The sequence below is a fragment of the Thermobia domestica genome, chromosome 7 (assembly GCF_964235325.1).
Source record: "Thermobia domestica chromosome 7, izTheDome1.hap1.1, whole genome shotgun sequence".
NCBI classification, from domain to species: Eukaryota; Metazoa; Arthropoda; class Insecta; order Zygentoma; family Lepismatidae; genus Thermobia; species Thermobia domestica.
This window is the reverse complement of record NC_137460.1, coordinates 122,601,675-122,629,596: the sequence shown is the minus strand read 5'-3', so window position 1 is coordinate 122,629,596 and position 27,922 is coordinate 122,601,675. Positions and strand designations below refer to the sequence as shown.

Sequence of the window (27,922 nt, the reverse complement as noted above, 5' to 3'; positions counted from 1 at the left end):
AAAACTAAATATGAATGTAATAGATTAAGAGATATACTTCACACCCACTAGGGATGAGAAGTCCGTTTTTTCTGAGGTGGTTCACCTTCTTAGATATCTGATGATAGCGTGCTGTATTCCCACTCACAGTGAGAACCCGTTTCTTAATGAAGCGGGTGTCCTCAAATCGAAAGTATAGATGATTACTAAATTCTTCTGCTCCCACTAAAAGTAAGAACCAGTTTTTTAATGAGGCGGGTGTCCTCAAATCGAAAGTATAGATGATTATTAAATTGTTCTGCTCCCTCTAAAAGTGAGAACCCCTTTAATAATGAGGCGGATGTCCTCAAGTCGAATGTATAGTCAAAGCTAGCTGTGACTCCCCTGTGCTCTTAACAAGAGAAAAGCACGGTGATGTCGATCTTACGATCCTTCACAGTATAAGCTAATTCAAAAATATAGATTTTCTTGTGGCTCCCCTGTGGTCTCAGACGAGAAACACGGTGATATGGACCTGAGACTGATCCTCCACAAAGTGAAATTTTCATCTCATATTTTTTTTTAGGTGAGGGAGTAAAGGTATAAAATATATATATCTTTATTCATCATTTTTGAGCATCCATTTGAGGAAGAGATGTTGCACTCCCAGCCATTAGAGGATTACGCCCTCTCTTTGGCACAGATGTTAAGACAAGTTAATTGAATTTAAACTATTGTAGTTGCTGTAAGTGCGACTATGAGTAGATTAATATTTAACACAAAATACAAATACATTAATCTTGATGAGAAAAAAACGTATATAATAATAATAATAATAATAATAATAATAATAATAATAATAATAATAACAAGAATAATACGAACAATAAGAACAAGAATAATGAGAAAGCATAAGTGCAGGAAATACATTCAAGGTACTAAGGTGCTGGATATGAAAAATACGCGTAATACATTTAAAAGTGTTAATAAATATAATGTGGATATGAATAGACGAAATGAAGTGCATTCACGCCACAATCACAATGGGCAAGTTAGTTTAAACACATGAGGGTTATATCTTCGGGGCGACTCGAAACTGATGTAGACAGGATGGAAGCCCAATGTTAATTATGAATGAAAAACAAGTGCTAAGATGGTAAAATGTGAGGTAAATATTCGCGAAACATGTAAATGGCAAAGATATCTCTTTCTGCTGCGTCCAGATTTGACGTTGAATATATATCGTTGTAAGAATGTTGAGTGGCGAGTGTAGAAATCTGTACGGTGCATCGGTAAGGGCATCAACTCGAAATGTATCGAGATATAAGGGATGAGAGGTAGTGATGCGAGAGCGTATATATCGTGCCCTAAGAGTAGAGAGATGATCAATGATGTTGGGAAAATCAATGTGTTCATACGTGAGGTAACTTGGATATAGTAATTTAATACGATATGCAAGGCGAATAACATGGCGTTCCAGAATTACAAGATTTTCGTATAGCGTAAGTCAGGCATGGCACCAGGCAATGTTACCAAATGTTAATATAGGCCGCAAAAATGCTTTATAGGTATTGATTAGTAACTTTACATTTAACCCCCAAGTTGTGCCAGTGAGACGACGGAGGAGATTTAATCTGCGCTTTGCTTGCAACGCAAGTTTTTGGAAGTGAGGTTTCCAGGAAAGTTTTGAATCAAAGACCACTCCTAAGTATGTTGCAGAAACTGCTGGTCTAAGGAAATGACCATCTACTGACACACGAAGATTTCCAGGAATTCTGTGTAGTTTACTACGTCGTTTTGAAGGGAGGAAAACAAGGGCTTGTGTTTTCGCAGTGTTAACAGTTAATTTCCATTTACTACACCAAGTAAGAAAGTTGTTTAAGGTTATTTGTAGGTTTCCGCTGACCTGAAGGATTGTTTTCCCAAGCGATAAAATGGCAGTATCGTCTCCGTATTGAAAGATGTACACATTAGGCGGTGGGCTCGGCATGTCGGAAGCGTATAATATATACAATAATGGACTAAGGGCGGAACCTTGTGGTACACCTGTATGTGGGAAAATGGGCCTTGATAGTACATTTCCTATTGAAACATATGCGATACGGTTACTTATAAAGGAGTATATGAGTCGAAGGTAACAAGTGGGCAAACGGAGTGACTGTAGTCTACGTAGTAAGCCATAATGCCCCACTTTATCGAATGCTTTTTCTAAGTCCATGAGGACTAGACAGGATGGAAGTCCCTCATTGTACTGATTTGTGATGACTGTGGTTAAACGAAGCAGTTGATCACTGATAGAGAAGTTAGGTCGAAAACGTGCTTGATGTATTGGTAATAGATCATATGCCTTAAGATGTGCATGAAGTCTATTTACTAGAATCTTTTCGAATAGTTTACTAAATACGGAAGTCAGCTGAATCGGCCGATATCAACTGACATCATGAATGGGCTTATTTGGTTTATGAAACATACATACTTTGGAAACCTTCCACTGGAACGGGTAATAACCAGTTGAGAGGATGAAATTATAAATGGAAATTAACAAAGTGATAAAAGAGACCGGTGATTCTTTTATCATCCTATAAGAAATGCCGTCCATGCCTGGTGCTGTGTTTCGTTTTCTACTAAGAGCTGAATGAAATTCAGTCTGTGTAATAGGCCTTGTAAGAGGATGATTGTGATCAATGTGATGTGATGTAGAAGGCTGTAGAGAACAGATGGTAGAGAGATCAATCCGCTCATCACGGCAAGGCAATTCTGATGGAGTAAAGACTGTCTGTAATTGGTCAGTGAAAACATTTGCCTTATCGATGCCAGTGTGAAGTGGCACACCATTAAGTTAAAGTGGATACGTATTTATTGTACTTTTACCCGTTAGTTGGTGAAATTTCTTCCAGTATCGGGTTGGATGTAATTCGTCTCGCAGTTTGTTGCAAGTACTAATCCAGTGCTTCCGTTTGTATGCATTAAGGTAGTTCCTAACTGCTCTTTGCCATTGCCTGTAGTAAAGGAGCTCTTCCACATTACCCGTTCCGTAATATTCTGTAATGTGTTGACGTGATCGCTTTACAAGTGTAAGATATTGGGATGGTAATTTTGGTTTGTACGAGCATATTTTGTCTTCAGGTATATTTACACGTGCGTTTGTTCTTAAGGTGCCAGTAAGATGTGTGACAGTATTATATAATTCGTGTTCGCTACTCGGTGCAGCAATATCCGTAATATCTGTCAATATTCTGCCTATATGTGCTCCAGTTTGCTCGATCATATCGCTTGACAGTACGGTATTCGGTTTTAGACTGTGAGCAACGGCCCCTAGTCAACGATAGCTTAATTGGTGCCTAATCGCTGCCTATAGTGTCAAGAATTTGTATAGTGCAGTCACTGACTAGATTAAGAGACGCTATCACTACATCGGGTGTTGTTTGACTAATTGGTCGTGAATGACTAGGTAAACGATGTACGTGTAAATTCAAATTTTGAGTAACATAGTCAAAGAAGTGTTGTTTCCCTCGGTCGCCTCGACTATGAATGTTCATATCGGCCACGATTATGACATTTCGGAAGTTATGTGCTATGTAATGAAGAAAATCAAATGGGATCGGGTGTCGCGGTCGTATATAGATTGTGGCGATATTGATAACAAGCGATGGGTAATAAATTGACAAAAGAAGATGCTCCGGATGATTGATGAAAATCTGTGGATGATATTGACGAAACAACACCTTAGGGGAAAACAAAACTGCGACCCCACCCTGTGCTCTTGCACCATGCCCTGAATAGTCATGGCGATATATTTGATAACCTGGTAGACGTACTGTGGTGGTAGGTTCGAGTGCAGTTTCATTTAATGCAAATAGATCAATGTGTTCCTCTAGCAGTAGCTGTTCCAGTAGAAGTTTATGTTGTAGAAACGATCGAATATTAAGAAATAGAATATTCATAATTGCCATAATGAGAAATACGAGTGCCATGGTTTTATACGATTTTTTCAAGTGGTGCGATTTGAAAATGGGCATATTGTCTGGAGTAGGTAGCATGGAGATTGATATTGAAGAGTGATTTAGCTGTGTCACTAAAAGTGCGAAGGATATGATCACGTTAAAAAGGCAGTATGTTTTGAAGCACAATAGTCAAACAGCGGAGTAGATCCTCAATACTGACAGGGTGTAAGATTGATTGCGCTGATGGCGTTGGCTTGTCAGAACTTCGGAGGGGTGCTCTAACTCTGGACGAGTAGGTTCTGCCTGAGGTTTTGCCTTGCAGCGATAGCTGTAAGTGGGGTGTGAGTCTCCGCACGTGGCACATTTTGGAAGTTGCTGTTGGTTTTTACACAATCTAGTGTTATGTTGTTCTCCGCAATAGCCACATTTAGGTTGATTAGGGCAGGAGTTTGTAAAATAAGAATTATAAACTTGACATTTTTCACATCTGATAGGCACTGGTCCAGGAGTTTTTGACGGTTCTACCTTATGGATCTTTTTGTAAATGGGTGCACCGTAGGCTAATAAGTGATCAATAGCTTGTTACGTTTGGGATAATACCCGAACCATATAAGTAGGGCCTGAATTATTCTTGATACGAATGCATTTCTCAACATTTATGTCCTCTTGAATAAGTTCTTCACGACCTTCTTCATCTGTGAATTCAGGTAGGACGCCACGAATGACCACAGACAGCATTGGTATCTTCTTCGGAGGTGGAGGTTGTTTGATCCTAGAATCAGTTTTCTTAGCAAGTTTGGCATTTTTCCCAAAGATTTCATAGGATGCCTTGTTTCTCAAGTAGATTCCCAAGTTCGGGTCTTTTGACTTTATGATATAGCTATTTGACATTTGCCATTTCTCATTTCTCATTTAAAAAAAAAAAAAAACTGCGTACAGATATAAATGCAAGATTTGGTATATACTTATTGCAAGTTTTAGGATAAAACTGCATTAATTGCACCGAACAAACATTTATTTTAAACAAAACAAGATTAAAATGAAAATATGTATAAACTATAATTAAAATGTGTGGTAAGTAAATTGTGCAACTACACGCAAAACCTTTTGTTTTACAAAAATAGACTAACATTTGTGGTGCCATCTAGCGAGGAATTGGAAAATTACAAAATAATAAAATTACTGAATCAAATTCCAGTTGCGACCAGTAGAAGTGTGATTTTTTTATAAATCATACTGAAAGATACTTAGTGTGCTTAGCACATGCAAGAGCAGCGATCTTCATTAAATTTGCATCAATCAACTTTTTGCCCCGCCCTAATGTACAGATAATTGTAAATGACGATATTAGGGTCCAATTAGTTGTTTCGGGGATCCATAAATTGATTAGTGACAAATTTGGTGCCCTTTATGTCCATAATGAAACTATTCGCCCCGTGCGAAGAACGGGTATATTCTGCTAACCTGTAATAATAGCGAACGGGAGTTTTACATATTCAACCCTTTAGTATATTTCTCACTGCTCAAATTTACTCACTTGTGCGGTGTATGAGTGTGTATGTGTAGATAAGATCATATCTCTTTTTGAGTTATTCGAAAAATATAAAAATACTAAAGAGGAATTTTACCAGAAATCAGAAAACTAAAAAGTAAGACTAAAACCTGTTGCTTTAGATTATTTTTCCTGTTAGCGAAATGCATTGCATATATGCAGAAGATATGTTACAGGAAGTAAGATTAGAGCTTTTCTATTTCAAGTGTGCCCTCGGAAAAAAAGTGAAAAATTATTCGGCCTCACTCCCGCCAATGTCCTATGGAGGAAATCTTCCATTTGCTTTGGAAAAAAGAACTGTTACCATCCAAATACACAAGTATCTCGACCACAGCAACTTGTCCTTCCTCTTTTTAGAGAGGTATGGGAAAACACGCATCGACAGCAGCGCCAACAGGGTGACACTTCAAATAGAACGGCTCTACCATCAGGCGAAGAAATAGTTTCTAAATTATATTTTCCGTTTTTTCACCAATTGTTCCGAACAAATGATTTTTTTCTGAAGGGTTCAAAATTTCTGGGAATTTTACATAGCACAAGGAAGATATATCTACAAACTTTGATTTAATACAGTATGCGGCAAAAAAAAAAAAAAAAAAAACAGTACTGTAGTTCGCGTACGGATTGCGCACAGGTGTAATGTGGTATAAGCTGGTGAGCGCTACATGTGTGCTCAGATGTGTTTGGACTAGTGTAGAGTGCAGTTAGCGCGAAAATAATGTTACCCACAACAGAAGAGACTATATATGCTCATACGATGTGGGGCAGCATCTCACTACAGGAGATGAACGTGCACGCCTGCTGTATTACTCTGGATCTGTAGCATGTGAAGATGAAGATTCCATGAGCAACAAATGGTTCAGTGTTGAAATTCATGTGTACCTTGATCGCTACATCAATCGACAGTTGATTATTCATCCATTTTTGCACATTGTATATGATTTGCGTGTTGTATATGGCTCAACAACAACATATTACCGCACCAAAAATCTGCTGTTACACCAACAACAAATGCAGCAAGACGGAGTTACATATGGCTTTCATCACTGAACCATATGTTGTTGATGAAATCTTCATCTTCATATGCCATAGCTAACACTCCAGAGGAATACAGTAGACGTACGCGCTCATCTCTGGCAGTGAAATGCTGCCCCACACTGTGTATGAGCGGAAATATTGCTCGCCAATGAGTACCTTCTCCTCTGTTGTGAATACCATTATCATCACACCAACCGCACACTACGCTAGTCCACACACAACTGAGCACATATGTGGCACTCACAGCTCATACCATGTTGCATCTGAGCGCCAACCTTACGCGAATTTCAGTACTGTTTGTTTTGCAGCATACTGTATATTATCTAAGATGATTCTTACCCCGTAATTTTAATACTTTTCTGCCATCAAGCGGGAAATTCATAAGATTGCTGAATATAATTTTAATACGTCTATATTAATTAAGCTAACTAGGATTATATTATAGTTTCTTTTGTAGCCATAACTCCATGCTATCACGGTGCTAACGTTAGAGTGTTTGGATTAGTGGTTCATGTATATTTGTTGTCATAAAATTTCCTTATTATAATACAAGAAAAAACTCTAAACAAGTAAATATAAAATAGATTTCATTTAAAAAGCATAATACGGTAAAATATTCGAAAATTCCATTTTTTTTTCAAACTCCGTTTTAATCCAAGCTCGGGGAAAAAAACGTAAAAAAAACTAGTTTTTTTACCCCAAAGGATACCGTACAAAAACATTGCATTTCATCGTCTGCCCGAATTGAGTATTTTTTGGTTGTAGCTGAGGACCCCTAGTCAATTGTTTATATTGAGCCAACTCCCTATAATACACCCTGTGACCTCCAGAGATCACTAAAAGTCACACCATACAAAACACATTGCATTTCCTCGTCTGTCTGATTTGGGTGATTTTTTTGATATGTTGTTGCTGAGGACCCGCTGATCTGTTGTTTATGTGGGGCCAACTCTCTATGACAACACTGTGACCTCCAGAGGTCACCAAATGTCACACCGTTACGTGGACTATCATCATTTGCCATAGCACAGTATAACACACAACTATTTTTTGTATGCCAAGTTCGAACCAGTTCTACCAACACCCGTTGCGTGACCTTTGGTGACCTCTGGAGGACACAGGGTTGGTCATAGGCAGTTGACCCCATATAAACAATTTCCCAAGAGATCCTCAGCTACAACATATCCAAAATGCTCCCAAATCTGACAGAGGAGGAAATGCAACGCTGTTTGCAAGGTGTGACTTTTGGTCATCTCAGGAGGTAAGAGGCTTGATCATAGGGAGTTGGCCCCCTATAAACAATTGACCAGGAGATCCTCAGCTACAACTTATCAAAAATCACCCAAATCTGACAGAGCAGGAAATGCAACGCTGTTTGCAAGGTGTGACTTTTGGTCATCTCAGGAGGTAAGAGGCTTGATCATAGGGAGTTGGCCCCCTATAAACAATTGACCAGGAGATCCTCAGCTACAACTTATCAAAAATCACCCAAATCGGATAAACGAGGAAATGCAATGCTCTTTGTACAGTGTGACATTTGGTGACGTCTGGAAGTCACAGAGTTGGTCATAGGGAGTTGGCCCCATATAAACAATTGACCGGGGGGCCTCAGCTGCAACATATCCAAAAATCATCCAAACCGGACAGACGAGGAAATGCAGTGCTTTTTGTATGGTATTTCGTTTTTTTTTTTTTTTTTTTTTTTTTTTCAGGCTTTCACAACACTACGACTACTGTACGTTTGAAGTTCAGCTCCGTTATAATAGATAATGAGGTTAACGCACGGCGTAAATTTTTAACTTTACAAAAGCGTTCATTTTCCTCGATTTTGCGGAAAGCTACGCATTAAGTATCTAGAGAGGCTAACTTCATTCATTTACTTTGATTGGTGGATATATATATATATATATATATATATATATATATATATATATATATATATATATATATATATATATATATATATATATATATATATATATATATATATATATATAAAATCTTTAGATACTTTTTGTAAACGCTAATGACATTGTAAAATTATTATTTAATACTTGAAGTTAATGTTCAATATACTCACTATAACATTGAACCGAACACATGTATGATTACACCAGTCGAATAAACACACATTTCTATCTGTTCTTCGGTCGGTCTTTCATGCTATGTTTCATTTGCTTCTAGACTGCACGGTACAACTTTTTAGTATGATACTATGAAAACTCTTTCCTTTATAATGTCTATCTGTATGGAATTTTATATAGAATGTTTCACTGCATGTACTAAAGTGGAAGTTTATCTCCAGATATAACTTCTCCGTCGCAGTAATATTTCTACAAGTCAATATATTACATTGGTGCAACGCTCTTAATCGATTACTACCATACATTAAAAAAGAAAAAAATAAGACATGAAAATTCTTTCTTTCGTATTGCATATCTCCATTAACACTAGAGAGGTTCTGAGTGGTAATATCCGATACTCGTCTCATTCCTAATGTACAGTTAACAACAAAAATCTCTCAGTTTCGTAAAATTTAATTTGGGAATAATGGTTGTATAGCTGGAATGTACAACGATGGTATGGCTGGAACGTACAGAAAATTATTTTCTTTTTAATTTACTGAAAACTGTACTCAAATTTTCCTTCCATTCTGAAGTTATTTACGAAACTAATTTCATCAAACGGAAAGAACTCTTATCGCTGGCTGTACAAGATATTCAGAAAATGCTTCTAATCTGAATCGATCAAGTAAATACGTTAAAAGAACACAGAAATCCTTTTACTATGTTTTATTGATGTGGTAGATATACAGTGTAATATCGTTAAAATGCATAAAGTGTTAAACGGAAGCTATTCCTATAGTTAGTAGAAATAATGCAAACATTTCGTACTCCATATTTGCGTTAATAGTTATTCTACAATAAACCTCTTTTAGTGAATAAAGAACTAATGGATTCAAAAACTGTTCTTTCTGAATTCAGTGTTCTGGATTATATGAACTATAGAGGTTACTAGCATACGGTATTAAAATTCCTTTAAAGCTTTATCACTGTATACTTTACTATAAAGGTAACCAAGAAAGTCCTATCGCTTTTCCACTCATCACCTTCAAACATCGATACGTCATCTAAGATCGAAAATAATAACCTTAAGCAATGACGACCTTATGCCGACGCTCTGGAAATCCATGTATTCCTTCGCGGTAGAACTTGGTGGGCCATAAAGCGAGAAAGGTATCAAGTGCATTTTGTACATCTACTAGGGATTAGAACTGGCGTTCTCTAAGGTGATAGTCCAAGAAATGGAACAGGCAACAATCGGACAGTGCAATGTTCGGGGAGTATGGTGGATGCAATACTATTTCACATCCAAGGCATAGAATGGTGTACCGGGTCATCCTAGCCACGTGGCGCTTACCGTTGTTTTCTAACAGGAGGACCCTCTTGCGATTTCAAAGTGCAGGCTCCAGAGTATTGAGTTTTTCTGGAACACGGCACAACTGCTGACAGTACACAGTTGCATTGATGCTCTGACCAGCTGGTAGCAGTTTCAGATGCACGATCCCGCAAGCAGACCACCAAACACACAGGAGGAGCTTGTTCTGGTGCAGTGCTGGTTTCAGTTGTTTTGGAACCGGTTCATGGGATGCTAACCAATGATGACGACGTAATGGAGCTTCGTACAGGACCTACTTCTCATCACATGTCAACACCCTGTCAGGAAATAGCTGCTTCCCCAGACGAGACAGCAAAGAAACACAGGTGTCTGCTCGCGTTGCCTTCTGGTCCGAAGTCAAATCATGTGGGACCCATCGAACGAACTTGTAATGCTTTCCAAGTTGATGGACATGCTGCAGAATGGTTTCTGCACTCACACTGAATTGTAGACCCACTTCCTCACATGTCTGGCCACTGTTCGCCTCAATTACCGCCTGAAGATCTTCATTTCGTACATACGTTAGTCTTCCGGCACCTGGTGAGTCTTCGAGCGTTTCGTCACCGTCCTTAAACTTGTTAAACCACCGCTGTACTGTCCACCTAGTCATGATACCCTCATCAAAGACATGGCATATTTTTCGCATCGCTGCAGCGGCATTTGACCCCAGTTTAAACTCGTACAGCATACACGCTCTTACGACGCTCTGTGGAAGTTTCCTTTTCACTCTGTAAAGTTCATGGTGTAACTGAACTGCCACAACCAGTTAGTATTTTGGATTTACCCACGCCAACAAGTGATCTTCATTTTATCTCCTTTCGCATTCAACTCACGGTGTGAAGGCCAATTGAACACAGACCTCCACAAAAAGGGACAGAACTTTCTTGATTAATTTTATATAACTGACAGTCTAAATATTGACTAGCGTGCATGGACAGAGTAAGGGGAGGCAGTGGGAAGCCCCTCCAATTCAAGTGAATTACTAATTGGAATAAAATCTCAAAACACGAGCAACATTTTATAAAGAAATACCGCAGATACCAGTCGTTAAAGTACACAGTATTAAATAGATTTTTCATTTAGTTTTTAATTATTTCAGGACTCGTAATCCATTACAGTTACCTTTTACCAGACCATGAGATAAATAATCGCAAAGTTGTCATGTTTATATTTATATATACCTTAAATTTGAGATCCTTTTTCTCGAGGTCCCATGGGTCAATATGTTTCAAAACAGTCAGAATGGTTTCTGCATCTTCAAATTACTTTGAAAATAAAAACTACAAATTCATTAAAACATGGGCACTTTTGCTATTGGCGTTTTGGTAGTAGTATTTTATATTATAGTAATAATAATTATTATTCTCAAATATTTCTCTACTTTCCAGTTCAGGAAATACAAAACAATTTGCCTTTTTGCCTAAAACTATACCGTGAATACAGAGGTGACACTCTTCACAGCACTCCGCGTGCAACCCTTTCTACGTCTTTTCCTTTTCCCTGTCCCAAATTGAGGCGTGAACAACCAAACTTTATAAACATAATCAATAACAAGTATAATTGTCATGTTTATAATACATGCAGGAGCCTGGTTTGTATAGCGTGATGTTTTCTCAATATTGAAACCGGAAGAGGTAGTAGATTCCCATCACTTCCGGTTTCAGTGGAAAGAGTAGGGTGAGGATGGAATATGCTCTTGAGACCCTTAGTTGATTGCCGAAAATCGCGTATCGTTATCAATTACCGTGTTTGCAGTTTAACGATCAACATTAAAACTGGAAGTGGTTGACTTCTACCACTTTCGGTTTAAATAGAGCATTAAAAGGGATGACGATACATATCTCAAGAATGCTAATTCGACACCAAAAAGCCGAATCTCGCTATATCGTACTGGTTTTACTCTACGTGAATCAATATTGAACACGGAAATTTCAGTAAATTTCTATCATATTTTGGTTTCAGTAGAGACTTGAGAATGGAGATGAAATATATTCTTGAGACGCATAATTGATTGCTGCTTCTCGATATCTATTGTCGGTTCTACTCTATACCGACGAACGTGGAAACCGGAAAAGATTGATTTTTACCACTTCCGGTAGAAAGATGGCCAGCACCAAAGAACTCAATCCATAACTTTTTAACCCGATCTTCGTCATGGCTGAAATTGATAGTGTTCCATCAACTAATTCTTGAGATATTTTGGTCTTCCCGAATGAATGGACAAGCAGACAAAGTAAATACATGGGGCCAGTCAGAAAGTTAGTTGCACTCCTTCGAAAATATTTCCGGTCAAAGATTATTTTGATGAAACTGTGTGGCAACACTGCAGACATGTAGTTCTATCGTGTGACGTAGCGGCTTTCACGAGGCAAGTGAAGGTGTTTGATATCGTAAATATGCCTCGACAGTATTTATGCCTCGAAATGTGTGCAGTATTTATTTTTCTCGAAAAGGTGTAACTGCACTGAAATTTACCGGCAGTTGCATGAAATGTGTGGTAAAACTGCAAAGTCACCTCAAACTAGAGCGAAATGGTGTAACATGTTTGAAAATGGACCTACAGATATTGACGATGCTGAGCGAGAAGGCAGCCCATCACCTGCGACAAATCTTTAAATCGCTGCTCGCGTGAATGAATGCATTCTTGCAAACAGACGCATAACAATAAACAATCTTGCAAACAGACGCATACCACTCAGATGACAAGGTAAACGTAGGGATGGCCACAAAGTTCTGCTTCCGACGGAACCAATTCCATGAGGAACAGGTTATTGGAGATTCCGGAACCGGTTCCAGATATGAATTCGAAAGCCCCCAAAGGCCCGTAAATGAGGCACAAAGTTCACCTTCAAAACACTGCAAAGAGAACCACGCGCTTATGCCCTCCCAGCCCGGACACACTGTGCCCCCAGAAAAAAAATTGGTCCACCAGTGTGTGTTTAGCCAAATGAGTTTGCCAGTTTGTTTGCTTATCCAATGAGTTTGCTAGTTACCCAGTTTGTTTGGCCAAATGAGACAAGCGGCCGCCGCCTTGGTGCCTGCCTGTTGCTTCTACCATTTCATCTAGCACACTGTTCACAGCCTGTCAGCAGCTCAGGTTTAGCGTAGGGATGGCCACAAAGTATCGGTTCCGGCGCAACCGGTTCCTGGTTCTTGAAGAACCGGTTTTCAGAACCAGTTCCGGAACCGGTTCCAGACCTAAATCCGAAAACCCTGCTCCAGAGCCGGACCTTAGGAACCAGTTCCATACCTGCATCCGAAAAACCGGTTCCAGAACCTGATCCGTTCAGAGCCGAAAACCAGTTTCACTAGGAACCGGTTCTGGTCATCCCTAGGTAAAAGCTGCAGACCAAGAATGTTTTTATCGGGCGCTGGACGAGATTTCTTCGCAGAAAGTATAGAAAAACTGCCATGCCTCGACAAATGCTTAAATAACTCGTGTAATTATGTTGAAAAGTAGTTTGTGAACGGAATTTTACGACACAAATAAAGTTATTGTAAAATTTCTATCCAGTTTTATTTTCTTATGGAGTGCGATTAACTTTTTGACGGACCCTCATATATAAAGAAGCATTGGAAAACCAAACTCCTTGAAAAGCATTTAGAGTTACCTTCGAAAATGGAAACACGATTTCTATGAAACATGAAGTTCATCTTCTTTGATTAAGAATTTCTTATATTGGGTGGGATTGAAATCAGTCGATTATAAAGTGACACCTTTATAACATGTACTGCAAAAATCATACATCAGGTCCCAGCTGGAATACCAACAAGGGCGGTGGACAAGCGCGCCGAACTGACGCCCAGACAAACGTGAATACGTTATACGAGTATATATAAGAATAACAGTAAAAAAATCACTGTCATGAAAAAACGTTCTTTGAAAGATTTTGTCATATTTTAATTCAGGGGGACGAACTGCACCAGGCTCTGCATTCACTTTTCACTTCTTTTGTTGACCAGTGTATTCCTTGATATTAAGAACTCTGACTTCTTGTCGATCAATAACATCCTTTATAAGTTGTGTTCATGATGTTTATTAATATTCGACTTTTAATTGACTACTCCTTCTATCGAAGCCCTGACCAACTCGACACCAGGGTCAATTATTCCGTTTTCTTTTGTACTTAGTGTTCAGAACTAGCGTTCTTCTCAATAAAAACTAACGCCAGTAAGTAAACGAAGAGGCAGCAACATAAAAACTAATACTTTTTCTCCCCAGCAGGAGTGTGAGTGTGTGTGTAAAAACGTGACACCAAGAAAGTAACGGTAGCTACGTGTGTTGTGTTAATATCGCATTAATCCAAACATAATAATGTTCATATAGCAAGTTTATTTGTATTTTTTGAATTCATATAATCTTGTGTGTTATAAAATGCAAATATATTGAACAGTCTCAAGGCAACGTCGAAAAATTAATAAGAAACCAGCGCCTACACAAGGATTACATCGACCAAATGGTCCATCCACGCCGGATCAGGATTCTACAGTGCAGTTAACAAGGTAGGTAGTGAGTGCATATTTCAATATAATATTATCCTTGTATTACTTATACAAAATAAGCCTGTAATAGCAAAGCCTCATTTAGAACGTAAGTGTTAAAAGTGTATTTAATTTGAGTGAAGCATGACGGACAGAATGAAAGAATTAGTTTTCAAGAGAGGTCAAATTAAGGCCAAACTCACTCGTTTTAAACCTTTTGTAGATAGTTTTACAGAAGATCAGAATATTACGCAGTTAGTGTTACGTTACGAGAAAATAAAACAGTGCTATGATGAATTTGATGCAATACAATCCGAAATAGAAATGTTACAGGGTTCATCAGAAATTGATCAGGAAACGCAAGAAAGAGAGCAATTCGAGAGTACTTATTTTGATTTAGCAGCTAAGGCGGAAGTGTTCATAAATCAACACAGCTCCAGTGCAAAGAAAAATGAAAACAATGAAGCAAGCAATTCCAATCCATCAGTTAGGTTGCCGGTGATAAACCTTCCGACCTTTTCTGGAAGCTACGATGAGTGGTTGTCGTTCTATGACACGTTTCAGGCATTAATACATAACAATAGCACATTGCAGCCAGTCCAAAGGTTTCATTATTTACGTTCTTCTCTACGTGGGGAGGCTCTTGAAGTAATACAAGCCTTGGAAATTTCTTCTGAAAACTATGACGTAGCATGGACTTTACTCAAAGAACGTTTTGAAAACAAAAGGTATATTGTTAACAAACACGTCAAAGCTTTATTTGAAATGCCAATGGTGGAACGTGAGTCGGCTGTTTCGCTTAAATCTCTTTTAGACAGCACAGTAAAACATTTGAGGGCTTTAAAATCATTAGGTCAACCAACAGAAACCTGGGATGCATTACTTATATATTTGATTGCGACCAAACTAGACAATACAACACATAAGGAGTGGGAGAAAACACAATCAACGAATGAATTACCGAGCATGTCACAGCTGACACAATTTTTACAGCAGCGTTGCCAAGTCTTAGACGCAGTTGATAATAAGCGTAGACCTAAAGAGACACCCTCAGTTCCAAATAACAAATATCAACAAACAAATAAGGCAGGCAAAAAGAGTTCTTACTCAACGACAGCACACGTAACGTATTCCGACAACAATGCATGTCCCAGCTGTAAAGGCTCCCACAAATTATTTCAATGCCAGTCATTGTTGAGAAAATCTATAGGAGATAGAATTAAAGAAGTTAAACGTCTTTCTTTGTGTATAAATTGTCTCAAACGAGCGCATAAGGCAAATGAGTGCTTATCAGGTAATTGTAAAATATGCAATAAAAAACATAACACATTACTGCACTACTCGCGTTGTCCATCGCCCACTAGAGCGAATGAACCACAAGATGAAAGGGAAATAGGTCAAGGTCAAAACACACTCGCTGCGATCACATCAGTCAAGCAGGAATGTAAAGGTAAGAATATTCGTTCTACAAACAGTGTACCGCAGAATCTTAGGAGACCACCAAGCGTTATGCTATCCACAGCTCTAGTATATGTTAAAGATAAACAGGGTAATTTTCAAATGTGTCGAACACTTCTCGATTGTGCTTCTCAGTCCAACTTCCTAACAAATAGAATGGTTCAATTATTGGGACTAACAAAGAGTAATAGCGTTGTACACATAAATGGTATAGGTAATGCTAATACAAGGTCATGCCATAGCGTTCAGGCTACAATTAAGTCAAGATATAACAATTATTCAGCCACATTAGACTTCATCATATTGCCGCAAATATCACAAGACTTGCCTATGGTTCGTGTAGACACGTCATCGTGGGAAATACCTTCCAACATTGAATTAGCAGATCCTAGCTTCAACATACCACAGCGTATTGACATGTTATTGGGGGCGGAAGTATTCTTTGATCTACTTTGTGAATGGCAAATAAAACTCAAGGCAGGGTATCCAACCTTGCACAAAACATTGTTTGGCTGGATTGTAGCTGGAAAAATAGACAATCAACCACACATTTCGACAAATGTGTGTCACCTCTCCACAACAGAAAAAAATACACGAGCAATTACAAAAATTCTGGACGATAGAAGAATGTTCAATGAAACATCCATTAAGTCAAGAGCAAGCAGAATGTGAAAGACACTTCAAAGAAAAACACCGGAGAGACGAGACTGGGAGATTCATCGTCAGACTTCCCTTTAAAGAAAATGTGAGGAATCTTGGTAAATCCAAGGAGATTGCAACGAGAAGACTTTATTCAATGGAAAAAAGGCTTATGAAGGATCCTGAGAAAAAAAGGGCATATATAGCGTTCATGAAAGAGTACGAAGATTTGGGCCATATGGAAGAAATAACTAGAGCAGAGAGCGATACAATGATGCCAGACTACTATCTTCCCCATCATTGCGTAATGAAGGAGAACAGTACTACTACCAAACTCAGGGTTGTATTTGATGCATCGTGCAAAACAACTTCTGGACTTTCATTAAATGACACGATGAGAGTCGGGCCTACAATCCAAGAAGAATTATTTTCCATAACAGCAAGATTCAGGCAACATCAATACGTCATGACAGCTGATATAGAGAAGATGTATCGCAACATTAGGGTACATGATTCAGATGCAAACTACCAGAAAATACTGTGGAGAGAAAACCCTCAAGAAGCAATAAAGATATATCGACTCAAAACTGTAACATATGGTACTGCAGCAGCTCCTTTTCTAGCCACTAGATGTCTTCAGCAACTAGCCATAGAAGAGAAGAATAATTTCCCTAAGGCAGCAGAAGTTGTAATGAGGGATTTCTATATTGATGATCTTCAAACAGGGACAAACACGAAGAAGGAACTACATGAATTACAGGGTCAACTCACAACTCTTCTGCAAAGAGGTGGTTTTTGTTTGAGAAAATGGTATAGCAACGACACTTCACTGCTTTCAAAAATACCCAGTGAACTTCAAGAATCAAATTTCACTATTCAACCAAATGATGATTGCATCACAAGAAGTTTAGGATTGTTGTGGAATCCCATTAAAGACACATTTTCTTTCTCTGTCAAACCAAGAAACAACCCTCAACAAATCACAAAGAGGACTATTCTTGCTACAGTAGCGAGCATATTTGATCCCTTAGGATTAATAGGACCAGTTATTCTTAAGGCAAAAATATTTCTGCAACGTTTGTGGGAATTAAAATTGAATTGGGATGAAGAAGTTCCAGCTCCATTGCATTCAGAGTGGGAAACATTTGATCAGCAACTTCAAGAGTTGGAATCACTACATGTTCAGCGGAAGGTTATTCAAGGTTATTCAAGAATCGCAGGTAGAAATTCACGGATTTTGCGACGGATCTCAGAATGGATATGGAGCTTGTATATATGTAACATCTAGTACAAAAAATGGAAAATTCACAGCGAACTTACTGTGTTCAAAATCTCGAGTAGCACCTTTGAAGAAGACAACTATTCCTCGCCTAGAACTTTGTGCAGCTTTGTTACTTGCACAGCTAACTCAGAAAGTAATACAAGCGTTACATTGCAAGATCGATAAGGTTGTTTTATGGTCAGATTCCACCATTGTATTAGCATGGATAAGAGGACCTTGTTCTCAATGGAAGACGTATGTTGCAAATCGTGTAGCGGAAATTCAACAGTTGACTTGTAACTATGAATGGAGACACATCAGAACAGAGGAGAATCCAGCAGATCATATATCGAGAGGATTAACACCGTCAGAAATTCTTGATAATGAATTATGGTGGCATGGGCCTTCCTGGCTATCTGAGAAATTAGACTCACAGACGAGGGAAGATGTTTGTGACCTAAGCGATGTTCCCGAGCAACGAAGAAATACAGCAGTAATGGTTTCTACAACACCGTGTCAACTCTTAGACAGATATTCATCATTAAGAAGATTGCAACGTGTAACTGCTTATTGCCTACGATTCACACACAACATGAGAAGATCTAATTGTGACAGACAGCATGGACATCTTACAGTAAGTGAATTACATGAAGCACTCGAATGTCTTATTAAACTATCACAACAACAAGCATTTCACAAGGAATTAAATGCATTGAGATCAGGAAAGGAAGTCGACAGCCAAGGTCAACTGAGAAATTTGAACCCATACTTGGATGAGAGGCAAATCATCAGAGTCGGAGGAAGATTAAATGCAGCAGATCTTACTGAAGGACAGAAACATCCTATTGTACTTCCAGCTAACTGCAATTTGACAAAGTTAATTGCCCAAGAAGAACATAAGAAGCTATTGCATGCCGGGCCTCAATTATTGTTATCATCCCTGCGACAATCGTATTGGCCAATACGTGGACGAAACTTGATTCGTCAAGTTGTGCATCAGTGTGTCACATGTTTCAGAAACAATCCTAAAGATGGTAAACAGATGATGGGAGATCTACCAGCTGACAGAGTTCAACCAACAAGACCATTTCTTCACAGCGGCGTTGACTACTGTGGGCCCATTTACCTTAAATCGAGTAACCGAAGGGGAACCAAACTCCATAAGGCATATATAGCACTTTTCGTGTGTTTTGCGACTAAGGCGGTTCACATTGAACTTGTTAGTGATCTAACTACAGAGGCGTTTATTGGAGCATTAAAGCGATTCATGGCTCGTCGAGGAAAATGCGCTAAACTGTATTCTGACAATGCAAGTAACTTCGTTGGTGCAAAAAGGGAACTACAAGAATTGAAGACTTTATTTGAATCAGAACACCATAAAGAAAAAATACATAATTTTCTAGCAGCTGATAACATCACGTGGGTTTTTATTCCAGCAAGATCACCAAACTTTGGAGGCTTATGGGAATCATCAATTAAATCTCTCAAATATCATTTAAAGAGAGTTGTGGGAAATGCTTCACTCACCTACGAAGAGATGAACACTATTTTGACACTGATTGAGGCTTGCTTAAACTCTAGACCCTTAACACCATTATCAAATGATCCAAACGACCTACATCCTTTAACACCTGGTCATTTCCTAATAGGCGACGCACTCACTACCATGTCAGAACCTAACTTGAAAAATATTCCTGTCAACAGACTTTCGAGATGGCAATACATACAACAACTTCATCAGCAATTCTGGTCCAGATGGTCAAGGGAGTATCTATCAAGTCTTCTAGAACGATCCAAGTGGAGAAGAAAATTCCCCAATCTTCTGGAAGGTGATTTGGTGCTCATCAAAGAAGATAACATTCCACCTCTAAAATGGAAAACTGGACGTATTGTGCAATTGTTTCCTGGGAAGGACGGAATAGTACGAGTGGCGACAGTGAAAACTACCAGAGGTACAACAACAAGATCTATTCGTCAATTGTGCCCGCTTCCTAAGGAGAGTTAATGTGTTGGTGTATTCATAGTGTGTACATTGTGTGATTCATAGTGTGTCGTGTTGTGTGTGCATTATTCTGTTTATGTTTATATCATTCATTTATAACTTGTGTTATCTATTGTTGTGTATATTAAGTTCATGAACCAAATTAATCATTCATAGATTTGTTGAAGGAATTCCTTCAAGGCGGGCAGTATGTTCAGAACTAGCGTTCTTCTCAATAAAAACTAACGCCAGTAAGTAAACGAAGAGGCAGCAACATAAAAACTAATACTTTTTCTCCCCAGCAGGAGTGTGAGTGTGTGTGTAAAAACGTGACACCAAGAAAGTAACGGTAGCTACGTGTGTTGTGTTAATATCGCATTAATCCAAACATAATAATGTTCATATAGCAAGTTTATTTGTATTTTTTGAATTCATATAATCTTGTGTGTTATAAAATGCAAATATATTGAACAGTCTCAAGGCAACGTCGAAAAATTAATAAGAAACCAGCGCCTACACAAGGATTACATCGACCACTTAGTTTCGGCTCGTTGTGTTGTGTTAGATTTATGCACGTAACAAGTAGGGTTCGAAAAATACTCTTTATTTTTTATTTTATTTATTTATTTATTTTTATTTTTTTAATTTTTTTTATTTTTTTTAAAAAAAAAAGAACATGTCTTTAAAACATGAAAAAGGTGTTCAAAATCTTTTAAACATGTTTTAAAACACACACGAAAATAATATGTTTCAAACATTTTGAAGAGTTTAAAACATGATTTTAAACTTATTTCAAAATAACGTAATAACGTATTTATTAGGACTTTTTTTTTCTCTTACAACCGATCTTTTCATTTATTTTATTCTCTTTAAAACTAACTGTGTTGAGTACAGAATATTTCAGTATAGATTAGTAATTCTCAACTTATCTAATAACTTATTTATATTTCCCCTTTTATTACATCTTTTTGTCAGTGACTCTCGCGATTACCGTCAACTCTCGCTGCCATCCGATTACCCTAAATTTTACGGACCACTGTTTTTTCATAAAAACGACAGACCGTATATTTAGAAGCAAAATAATATTGACCGTGTTTAGAAACAAATTTGGTAACGTATATTTTACGGTAATTTACCGTAATATTTAGGGGTCGTATTTTTTTTAAAAAAAAAAAAAGCACAGGTGTGTTATTACCTTACACGATTTACTGTAATTATCACGCTGATTCCCCATCTAGAAGTCCTTACCGGTCCAGCATGCCCTCCTACTAGATCCAGTACGAATTCTTGCTGGGCAACATATATTGACCCAATTTTCATAGAATCGCTGGAAACTGTATCAGTACACACACTGGCTAGCAATAATTTTTGCTAGATGAATGCAACTAGAGTGCACACTAGTCCACTGGTGTTAAAGACTACTTAACTAAAAAAAAAACACAAAAGTGAACGAAGGAAGCGTTGCACCTACGACGCATAATATCCATAAGAATAAAAGTTGAAATTAATTCTTAGTTTGTAATATCGAACCCTTATTCTGATATCATCTTGAACATACATCGCTTTTCTTTTCAAAATTACCAATTTTGTCATGTATTGAACCGAACACCAGAAGAAGATTCGATATTACATACCAAAAAAAACTGTATTTCTTGAATTTTATAGCTGAGTTTTCGCATGCTTTGAAGATGTAGTTGGTAGTGCTCTCAACGGGTCGGGTCGGGTTGGTCTTCAACCCGACCCGACCCGTGATCCGACTCAATTGACCCGACCCGAGTAGCCTGACCCGACAACCCGACCCGAGTTGACCCAACCCGACCCAAAATGCACTCCCATTGGAATTAAACTCGGACCAAATTTACCGAAGTCTTACAATTAACCACTAACTAGATCAAGCAGGTGATATGTATATGCATATTAGGGAATATTTGGCACTTTTGAGGTTTGGTTATTTTTTTTAACTGATACCAATGTCCGACGTGGGAGACATTTATTTATTTATTTATTTTTCTTGCTTTAGTTCTATGTGACGAAATTTTTCTTGAAGGTTAGTGTTCTCACCTGCTCGGACGGCACGGGGTCTTCTCGGAAGGCAGTAGCAAGAGTCTCTTGGCGGAGACAAAAGGAAATCGTTCAACTACAATGATGAGGATTGAGGAAACGGGAGAACACCTGTGATTTTTTCCAATCCTTCATCCTTCATTCCAAAATAGGCTCTTATGATTCCGGGACCTGCGCCACTTTGATTTTTCTTTCTCGGTAATTAAAACGTATTTTACAGTATATATAGTTGCAAGTAAGAAGATACATAATATGAATTTTCTAATTTAAAATTTAAAAATACAGTGTGATAATTAATTATAAAGTACTAATTTTATTTCATCACTTTCAGGCCAACAAATGAAATTCAAACAATTCGCACCCTTGGTCTTGGTCATCAATACTGCGTCTTATTCTTTGTCTTGCAGTCAAGTCTTGGTCCTGCATTTCGTAGTCTTGGTGGTCTTTCGTGCTATACAAGAGCCAAGAATGTTAGCCTCATCGGTACAAATGAAGACCAAGTGTGATTTTGATTATGGTCTTTCATACTATACGGAAAGCACGAAAATATGTTCATCGCTACTTGGTGATCACCAAAACAAGGCCAAGACCAAGATTACTATGCACTTCGTCTTGCATATCCAATCTTTATCTTGTTCTTGTATCGATGTTCTTGGACTTGGTGAAATGAAATGAAATATTCAGTTTAAGGTCCCTCGATTCTGAACCGAGGCTAAGGCAGATGGTGACCATGAGAAATGAATGAAATTGTGGAATGAAGTAAGTGGGAGGAAACAGGAGAACCCCGAGAAAACCCACTACACGGCGTTTTTCCACCACAAAGCCCACTTAGCACAAGCTGGGATCGAACCATGGACACCACGCCCCGGAGGTGAATTCTCTACCACTGAGCCACAGCGGCCCCGCTTGGGCTTGGTCGTCCATATTCAATCTTTCTTTTGGCCTTGCTTAAACAACTTCTAGTTTTGTTCTAAATCCAGACTCCATATTGGCGAAGATATTAATATTACAGTCGATTGGTAAAATCAATCTTCCACATTTAAAAATTAAAGTACACACAAGTACAAAAATAAGCATTTTATATAAAAAAAGACACTAGCTGTAAGTGTTCAAAATAGATTTATGGTTTCTATAAAATCAATTGAAAATTGTTAATTTTAATTAGGCAGCTAGTGAAAAACAGCAACTTTCGACTCCAGTCGAGTTTAAGCTCAACCTAAACTCAGTTGACCAAAGTGAAGTGACCCGAGTGACCCGACCCGAACGGACCCGAATGACCCGACCCGAAAAACCCGACGCAATGTTACCATTTTAAATTTATGATAAAGGAAGGGGAAATTAGTCCTTCTCCCCCATTCCATCAACATCCTTTTGTAGCAGTTGTCATATAAATATCTAGTCCACATCATTTCACGTGGCTTTTGTTTCATTTATCTCGTACCTTGGCTACAAAGATACTACTACGTAAGCAAAAGTGGGCCTTCCTGAAAATAGACTTCTGCGTGCTGTGAACGCCCCATATCTAAAAATATTTTATAAAAACTGAGTTGGAGCCAAATTTATCCTGCAACCCAAGTTTGTTCGAAACGCATAAAATTAGTTTGTTTAGTTTAATTGATTACAATCTTGCATCAGTAACAGGGCTATATGAGACAGGGTTTTTGTTTAAAGAGGGATCCGAACCACTAATTTTGAATTTTACGTAGATCGCAGACAAAATATATACAGCGAATTCCAACGTCTCGTGCCTCTAACCTCAAAATTTAATGTTAAAAGACCAAAAATTGCGTCCTGTACAGTGGTGCAAACATACAGACAGACAAACAAATTGAGATCAAATTGACCCAGAAGCTAACGTTCGGCACTGATGTTACAATAAGTATCACGCTTTAATGGTTAGTTACGTGGGCGACTGGCATACCTTGCACTTTCTCGCATGGTCCCTTCATACAAGGTATGCCAAGGTGTAAAGTTTTAAAGAAAATTTATACCTGAGGTGGGGAAGAGGGACGAAATAATATTTTCGTAATATAATGAAAAAGATATAATATTGTTGATACAAAATTAATTCTTGCCTGAAGTTCCCAGTTGCATCTCAACCATATCACTGACGTTAGAATCACCAGAAGCAATTTTCGCATCAACATTTTTACCATTTGTTTGAGTTTCTAGTTTTTTTTCGCAGCATTGCATTTTTCATAATGAATCATTCTTTGAACTAAACCAACTATTTTATTCTTACACGTTTTGCAACGAGCTCCTATGGTCGTTTTCGTATCTGATAGAGTTTGAGTTACTTTAATAAATTTACTTCAAAAGATGTCCTTTTTTTCTTCCCGTAAACCTCATGTTAAACGATTCGAAGTTGTACGGAGACTGAGAACCAATATGTACTGTATCAACGAATGCCTGTGATATTTTAAATTCAGAACCGCAATTTAGCAAATAACGTTTTGTTTGTTTTCTGAATACAACACAAATATTTGTTCCCATGATAATTATTTTATTTATTTTTTAATATCAATTTTATAAGTAGTCCAACATTCGACTACGATACTTTCTCGCCAGTTAACTGAGAAGCATTTAAACATACAATATACGTTAAAAATAAGGGGGAAAAGAGACAAAATAAAATGTAAATCACCACATTGACCTGCTGTAGCCACAAAAAAGCAAAACATTCACATGGGAAGAAAATAGTCTTCTGAATGAGGAGCACTTTTGACAACTTTCTTTCTCTGGCAGATTTTTTGCAAAAATAAAATAAAATAAAAATAAACATATGTTTAAAACAAGTCTTTAAAAAAACACGTGTTTAAAACAAGATGTTTAAAACGCATACAAAATTTGTTTCAAACAAAATCAATTGTTTAAAACAAGTTTTAATCATTTGTTTTAAACATTTTGTTTACACAAAACAACACTTTTAACAACTTAACGATAGTACATAGTAGGGTATGTCTTTTTTTCAGCAACAAAACAAACAGTGTTACATGGTGAATTGAGGGTCGGAAATTTGGATATTTGGATAGGGCACATACTAGTTTCTAACTGAACTCTTGAACCGACTACGGTAGGTCCCATAGTTTTGGAGCTATGGGCCTTTAAATTTCACTTTTTCGTGTTTTCGGCAGCCTATAACTCCGAAAGGAAGCATTTGTGCACCCAGGATGGTCTATACTTTTTGTCTTATTTTGGTGTCAGGAATCAGCTCCCAACCGTTATATATATATATATATATATATATATATATATATATATATATATATATAGATAGATAGATAGATAGATAGATAGATAGATAGAGAAATAGATAGATAGATTCCAGAATATGTATAAAAGTGGGTTTTATAAATTCCACTCCAAAGATTATCTAAGTCGGTTGTTATTTGAGAGGATTTCCATTATGATAACCAATTTCTTTTGAAGCGCTTAGCATACGACTGGTGCCTTCCATTTCAACTCAGGCAAAAAAATATAAAATTGTACCATCACCATCTCAGATATTGTTGAAACTTTTTTATAGCAACTAGACATGTTTTTAAGAGACCCATATTTTTTTGTTTTGTCGAAAAAAATTTTCCCGCCAAGTAATGGGCCATCAAAGACGGGGAGTAAAATTTATGAATTGTAGAAGACATGGAAAATGGTCAATTTCGGAGCCTCACCATTCGGCTATGGAGACAGGTAGAGTTATAATTCTTGTTGTGGTATGTACATAGGGATATAAATAAACTATATTTTATTATAGTTTGGTTTGCGCATGCGTATCTTTTTGTACATAAATTAACAAATGAACGTCAATTTATCTGAAAAGTCGAAGTTTGCGAATTTTTGTCGAGCACTTCCGGTTCGAATTTTAAAATTCTGTTTTCACGGTTGGTAAGACGTAGTTAGCCGCTTTCCGAAAAAAAATTTGTATCGCTTCTGTGGTCAACCGTTTTGTCGCAAAAAATTGGAGAAATTGTAAAATTTTCAAAAACCGCCATTTTTGGGCGCCATTTTCTCGAAAACACCATTTTTTAAAATTCTGAAATTTTGTCAGATGGTTCAACTTTATCTGAATAATAAACACACCAAATATCATTCTCGACCAATGCTTCATGGATTAACTGCAGCCTTTTAAAGTTAGCGAAGTTTCGCTAATTTTGATGTCACAGTTAGCAACACTGGGAACAATGAAAGTGCAATGATTTGATGATGTTTGTGGTTCACATTCATTAAATGAAGAATAAATGTTTTTCTTGGCTTTTTTTTTATTATTTTGATTAAAAAAGCTCTCTGACATAGTAAAATGAGCCTCCCTGTACTCCTCCGTTTTCTTAAACTTAAATAATCTGAGGTGGAAATTACGATTACGAAACACACAAATTTCAAGTTCGCTTACTGAAAATGATCTTCGGAAACAAAATTTCACTTTTTTTTTTTTTTTTTACATGGACCAATAATTTGCTTGGTTGTTGTCTTCTTTGCTAATAGCATGTAACCGTGCAGATGCTCCAATAGATGTTGGTTCACTCATAACTCATCCAGGAGTGGATTTAGGGGGACGATTGCCGCCCCCCCAGAAGAAGAAACTTTCTTATTTATATATAAATAAAACCCATCCCAGAGTTTGGAGCTCTTAAAAGTAGCTCTAAGTAGCAGTATTACAATCCCCCCCCCCCGCAGAAGTCCGTCCTTAATCCGCCCCTGCGTAGCACATTGTCGATAGTCACAAAACACTTATTTTCACTTCTCTTATGCTCTTCTGGAAACCTGTACCCTGCTGAAGGTTCATGTGGAAGCATAAACAGCACTTAAACTTCACGTAATTCATGATTTATTCATAATATTTCTGCTACGCACCACTGGTTATCATACATATATGTATGTAACAAAAGTTCCTTTTCGCAGATTTCTTAAATCTACACTTTAAATTGGAAAAGTTCGATTTTGGGGAAAGTATGAAGTTAGTTCATGGTGACCCGTTACTGCCATAAAAACTTCGCAATTTTCCGAAAGCCAAAGATAACTTCGTTGAATACCAGTTACCGGTCGCATACTTTCCCTTTTTTCTTCCGGAAGTCGTCGAATTCAGTTCCAGGTAACAAAACGAGAGTAATACCCGGAGTTTGTACTTGCACTATACTCACGAATTCTCCTGCGGTTTTAGTGGGGACGCGGTGGCTCAGTGGTAGAGCGTTCACTTCCGGTGCTTTGGGTCCCTGGTTCAATCCCAGCTCGTGCCGTTCTGCATTTCACCATTTCATTCATTTCTCATAATCACCGTCTCCTTTAGCCTAACCGGGATAACCGTGGAACGTAAAACTTAAAGATTTCATTTCATTTTTTTCTTCTGCGGTTTTAATACTGTGTATCTGTTTTAGCCTAAGGCTATGGCGCGTTGCCACATTCTTTGCCCCCCACTACCGTCGCAGAGATCCTTGCATGGCCGGTTTCACTGCAAAAACACTGCTTTATCGGACCTGTCTGCATCTCGAACATCTGAAACCGATTTTTAAAGTGGGATGCAGCACCATCAGAAATCACTGACACGGTTTGGGAAATTGTAGACACCTATTTTCACGTATTCAAACCTTTTTCTATAAAATATATTTTCGGTTTTCTTCGAGTATGTTTAGAATCTTGTCTATGACTATGAGTACATGAGCCGAATCGTGTGTTTTACCGTCGTTTATTACAACAAAACTGTCAATTGTTTCAATATTTCGGTGATAACTCTGAATTTCACTTTGCAGAGTAACAGTCCAGTTTTCAACGAAGTCCACATGAAGTAAAATAGAATTTGTATCTTGAAATTTTATATGGTGGTTTTCGGTAGCAATTGATTCTCTTTGGATTTTCTTGATGTAGTCATTAATTACAATTCTTACAGTTAAACCGGCAATGTACGATACGAAAACAGAAAGTGGCACAATTTTCTTTTTTTTTCTTTTTCTTTTTTTTTTTTTTTAACGAGATCATTATTCTCCCATATGGCATACGTAACCACTTTCATTTTCATCAGGATCAATAATTAAAGACACAATACTTATTTCTTCCACTCCAGGACATTCACCACATTCTTGAAGAAGACAGCTGTCATTTTCTACGGATCATACCACTAA

The 27,922-nt window shown here is 37.7% G+C and overlaps 3 protein-coding genes across 5 annotated transcripts in view; all 3 read left to right on the top strand.

The window, feature by feature from the left end:
- The window catches only part of LOC145690387 (uncharacterized), a 354,253-nt gene that overhangs the window by 313,131 nt on the left and 13,200 nt on the right, over positions 1 to 27,922 (top strand). The window lies entirely within an intron of this gene.
- On the top strand, positions 14,557 to 16,542 carry LOC145689319 (uncharacterized). Its single transcript, XM_081763461.1, has one exon. The coding sequence runs from the start codon at positions 14,557 to 14,559 to the stop codon at positions 16,540 to 16,542; it is 1,986 nt and encodes a 661-aa protein (XP_081619587.1).
- Positions 16,721 to 19,775, top strand: LOC145689318 (uncharacterized). Its single transcript, XM_081763460.1, has 2 exons — positions 16,721 to 17,729; positions 17,821 to 19,775. The coding sequence occupies exons 1-2, from the start codon at positions 16,721 to 16,723 to the stop codon at positions 19,773 to 19,775; spliced, it is 2,964 nt and encodes a 987-aa protein (XP_081619586.1).

Excerpts from the sequence above, each read along its gene's own strand:
- LOC145689319 (XM_081763461.1), top strand. The coding sequence starts at position 14,557 with ATGACGGACAGAATGAAAGAATTAGTTTTCAAGAGAGGTCAAATTAAG.
- LOC145689318 (XM_081763460.1), top strand. The coding sequence starts at position 16,721 with ATGAAAGAGTACGAAGATTTGGGCCATATGGAAGAAATAACTAGAGCA. Across the intron at positions 17,730-17,820 it reads AGGTTATTCAAGAATCGCAG|CGAACTTACTGTGTTCAAAA; the intron begins GTAGAAATTCAC and ends GAAAATTCACAG.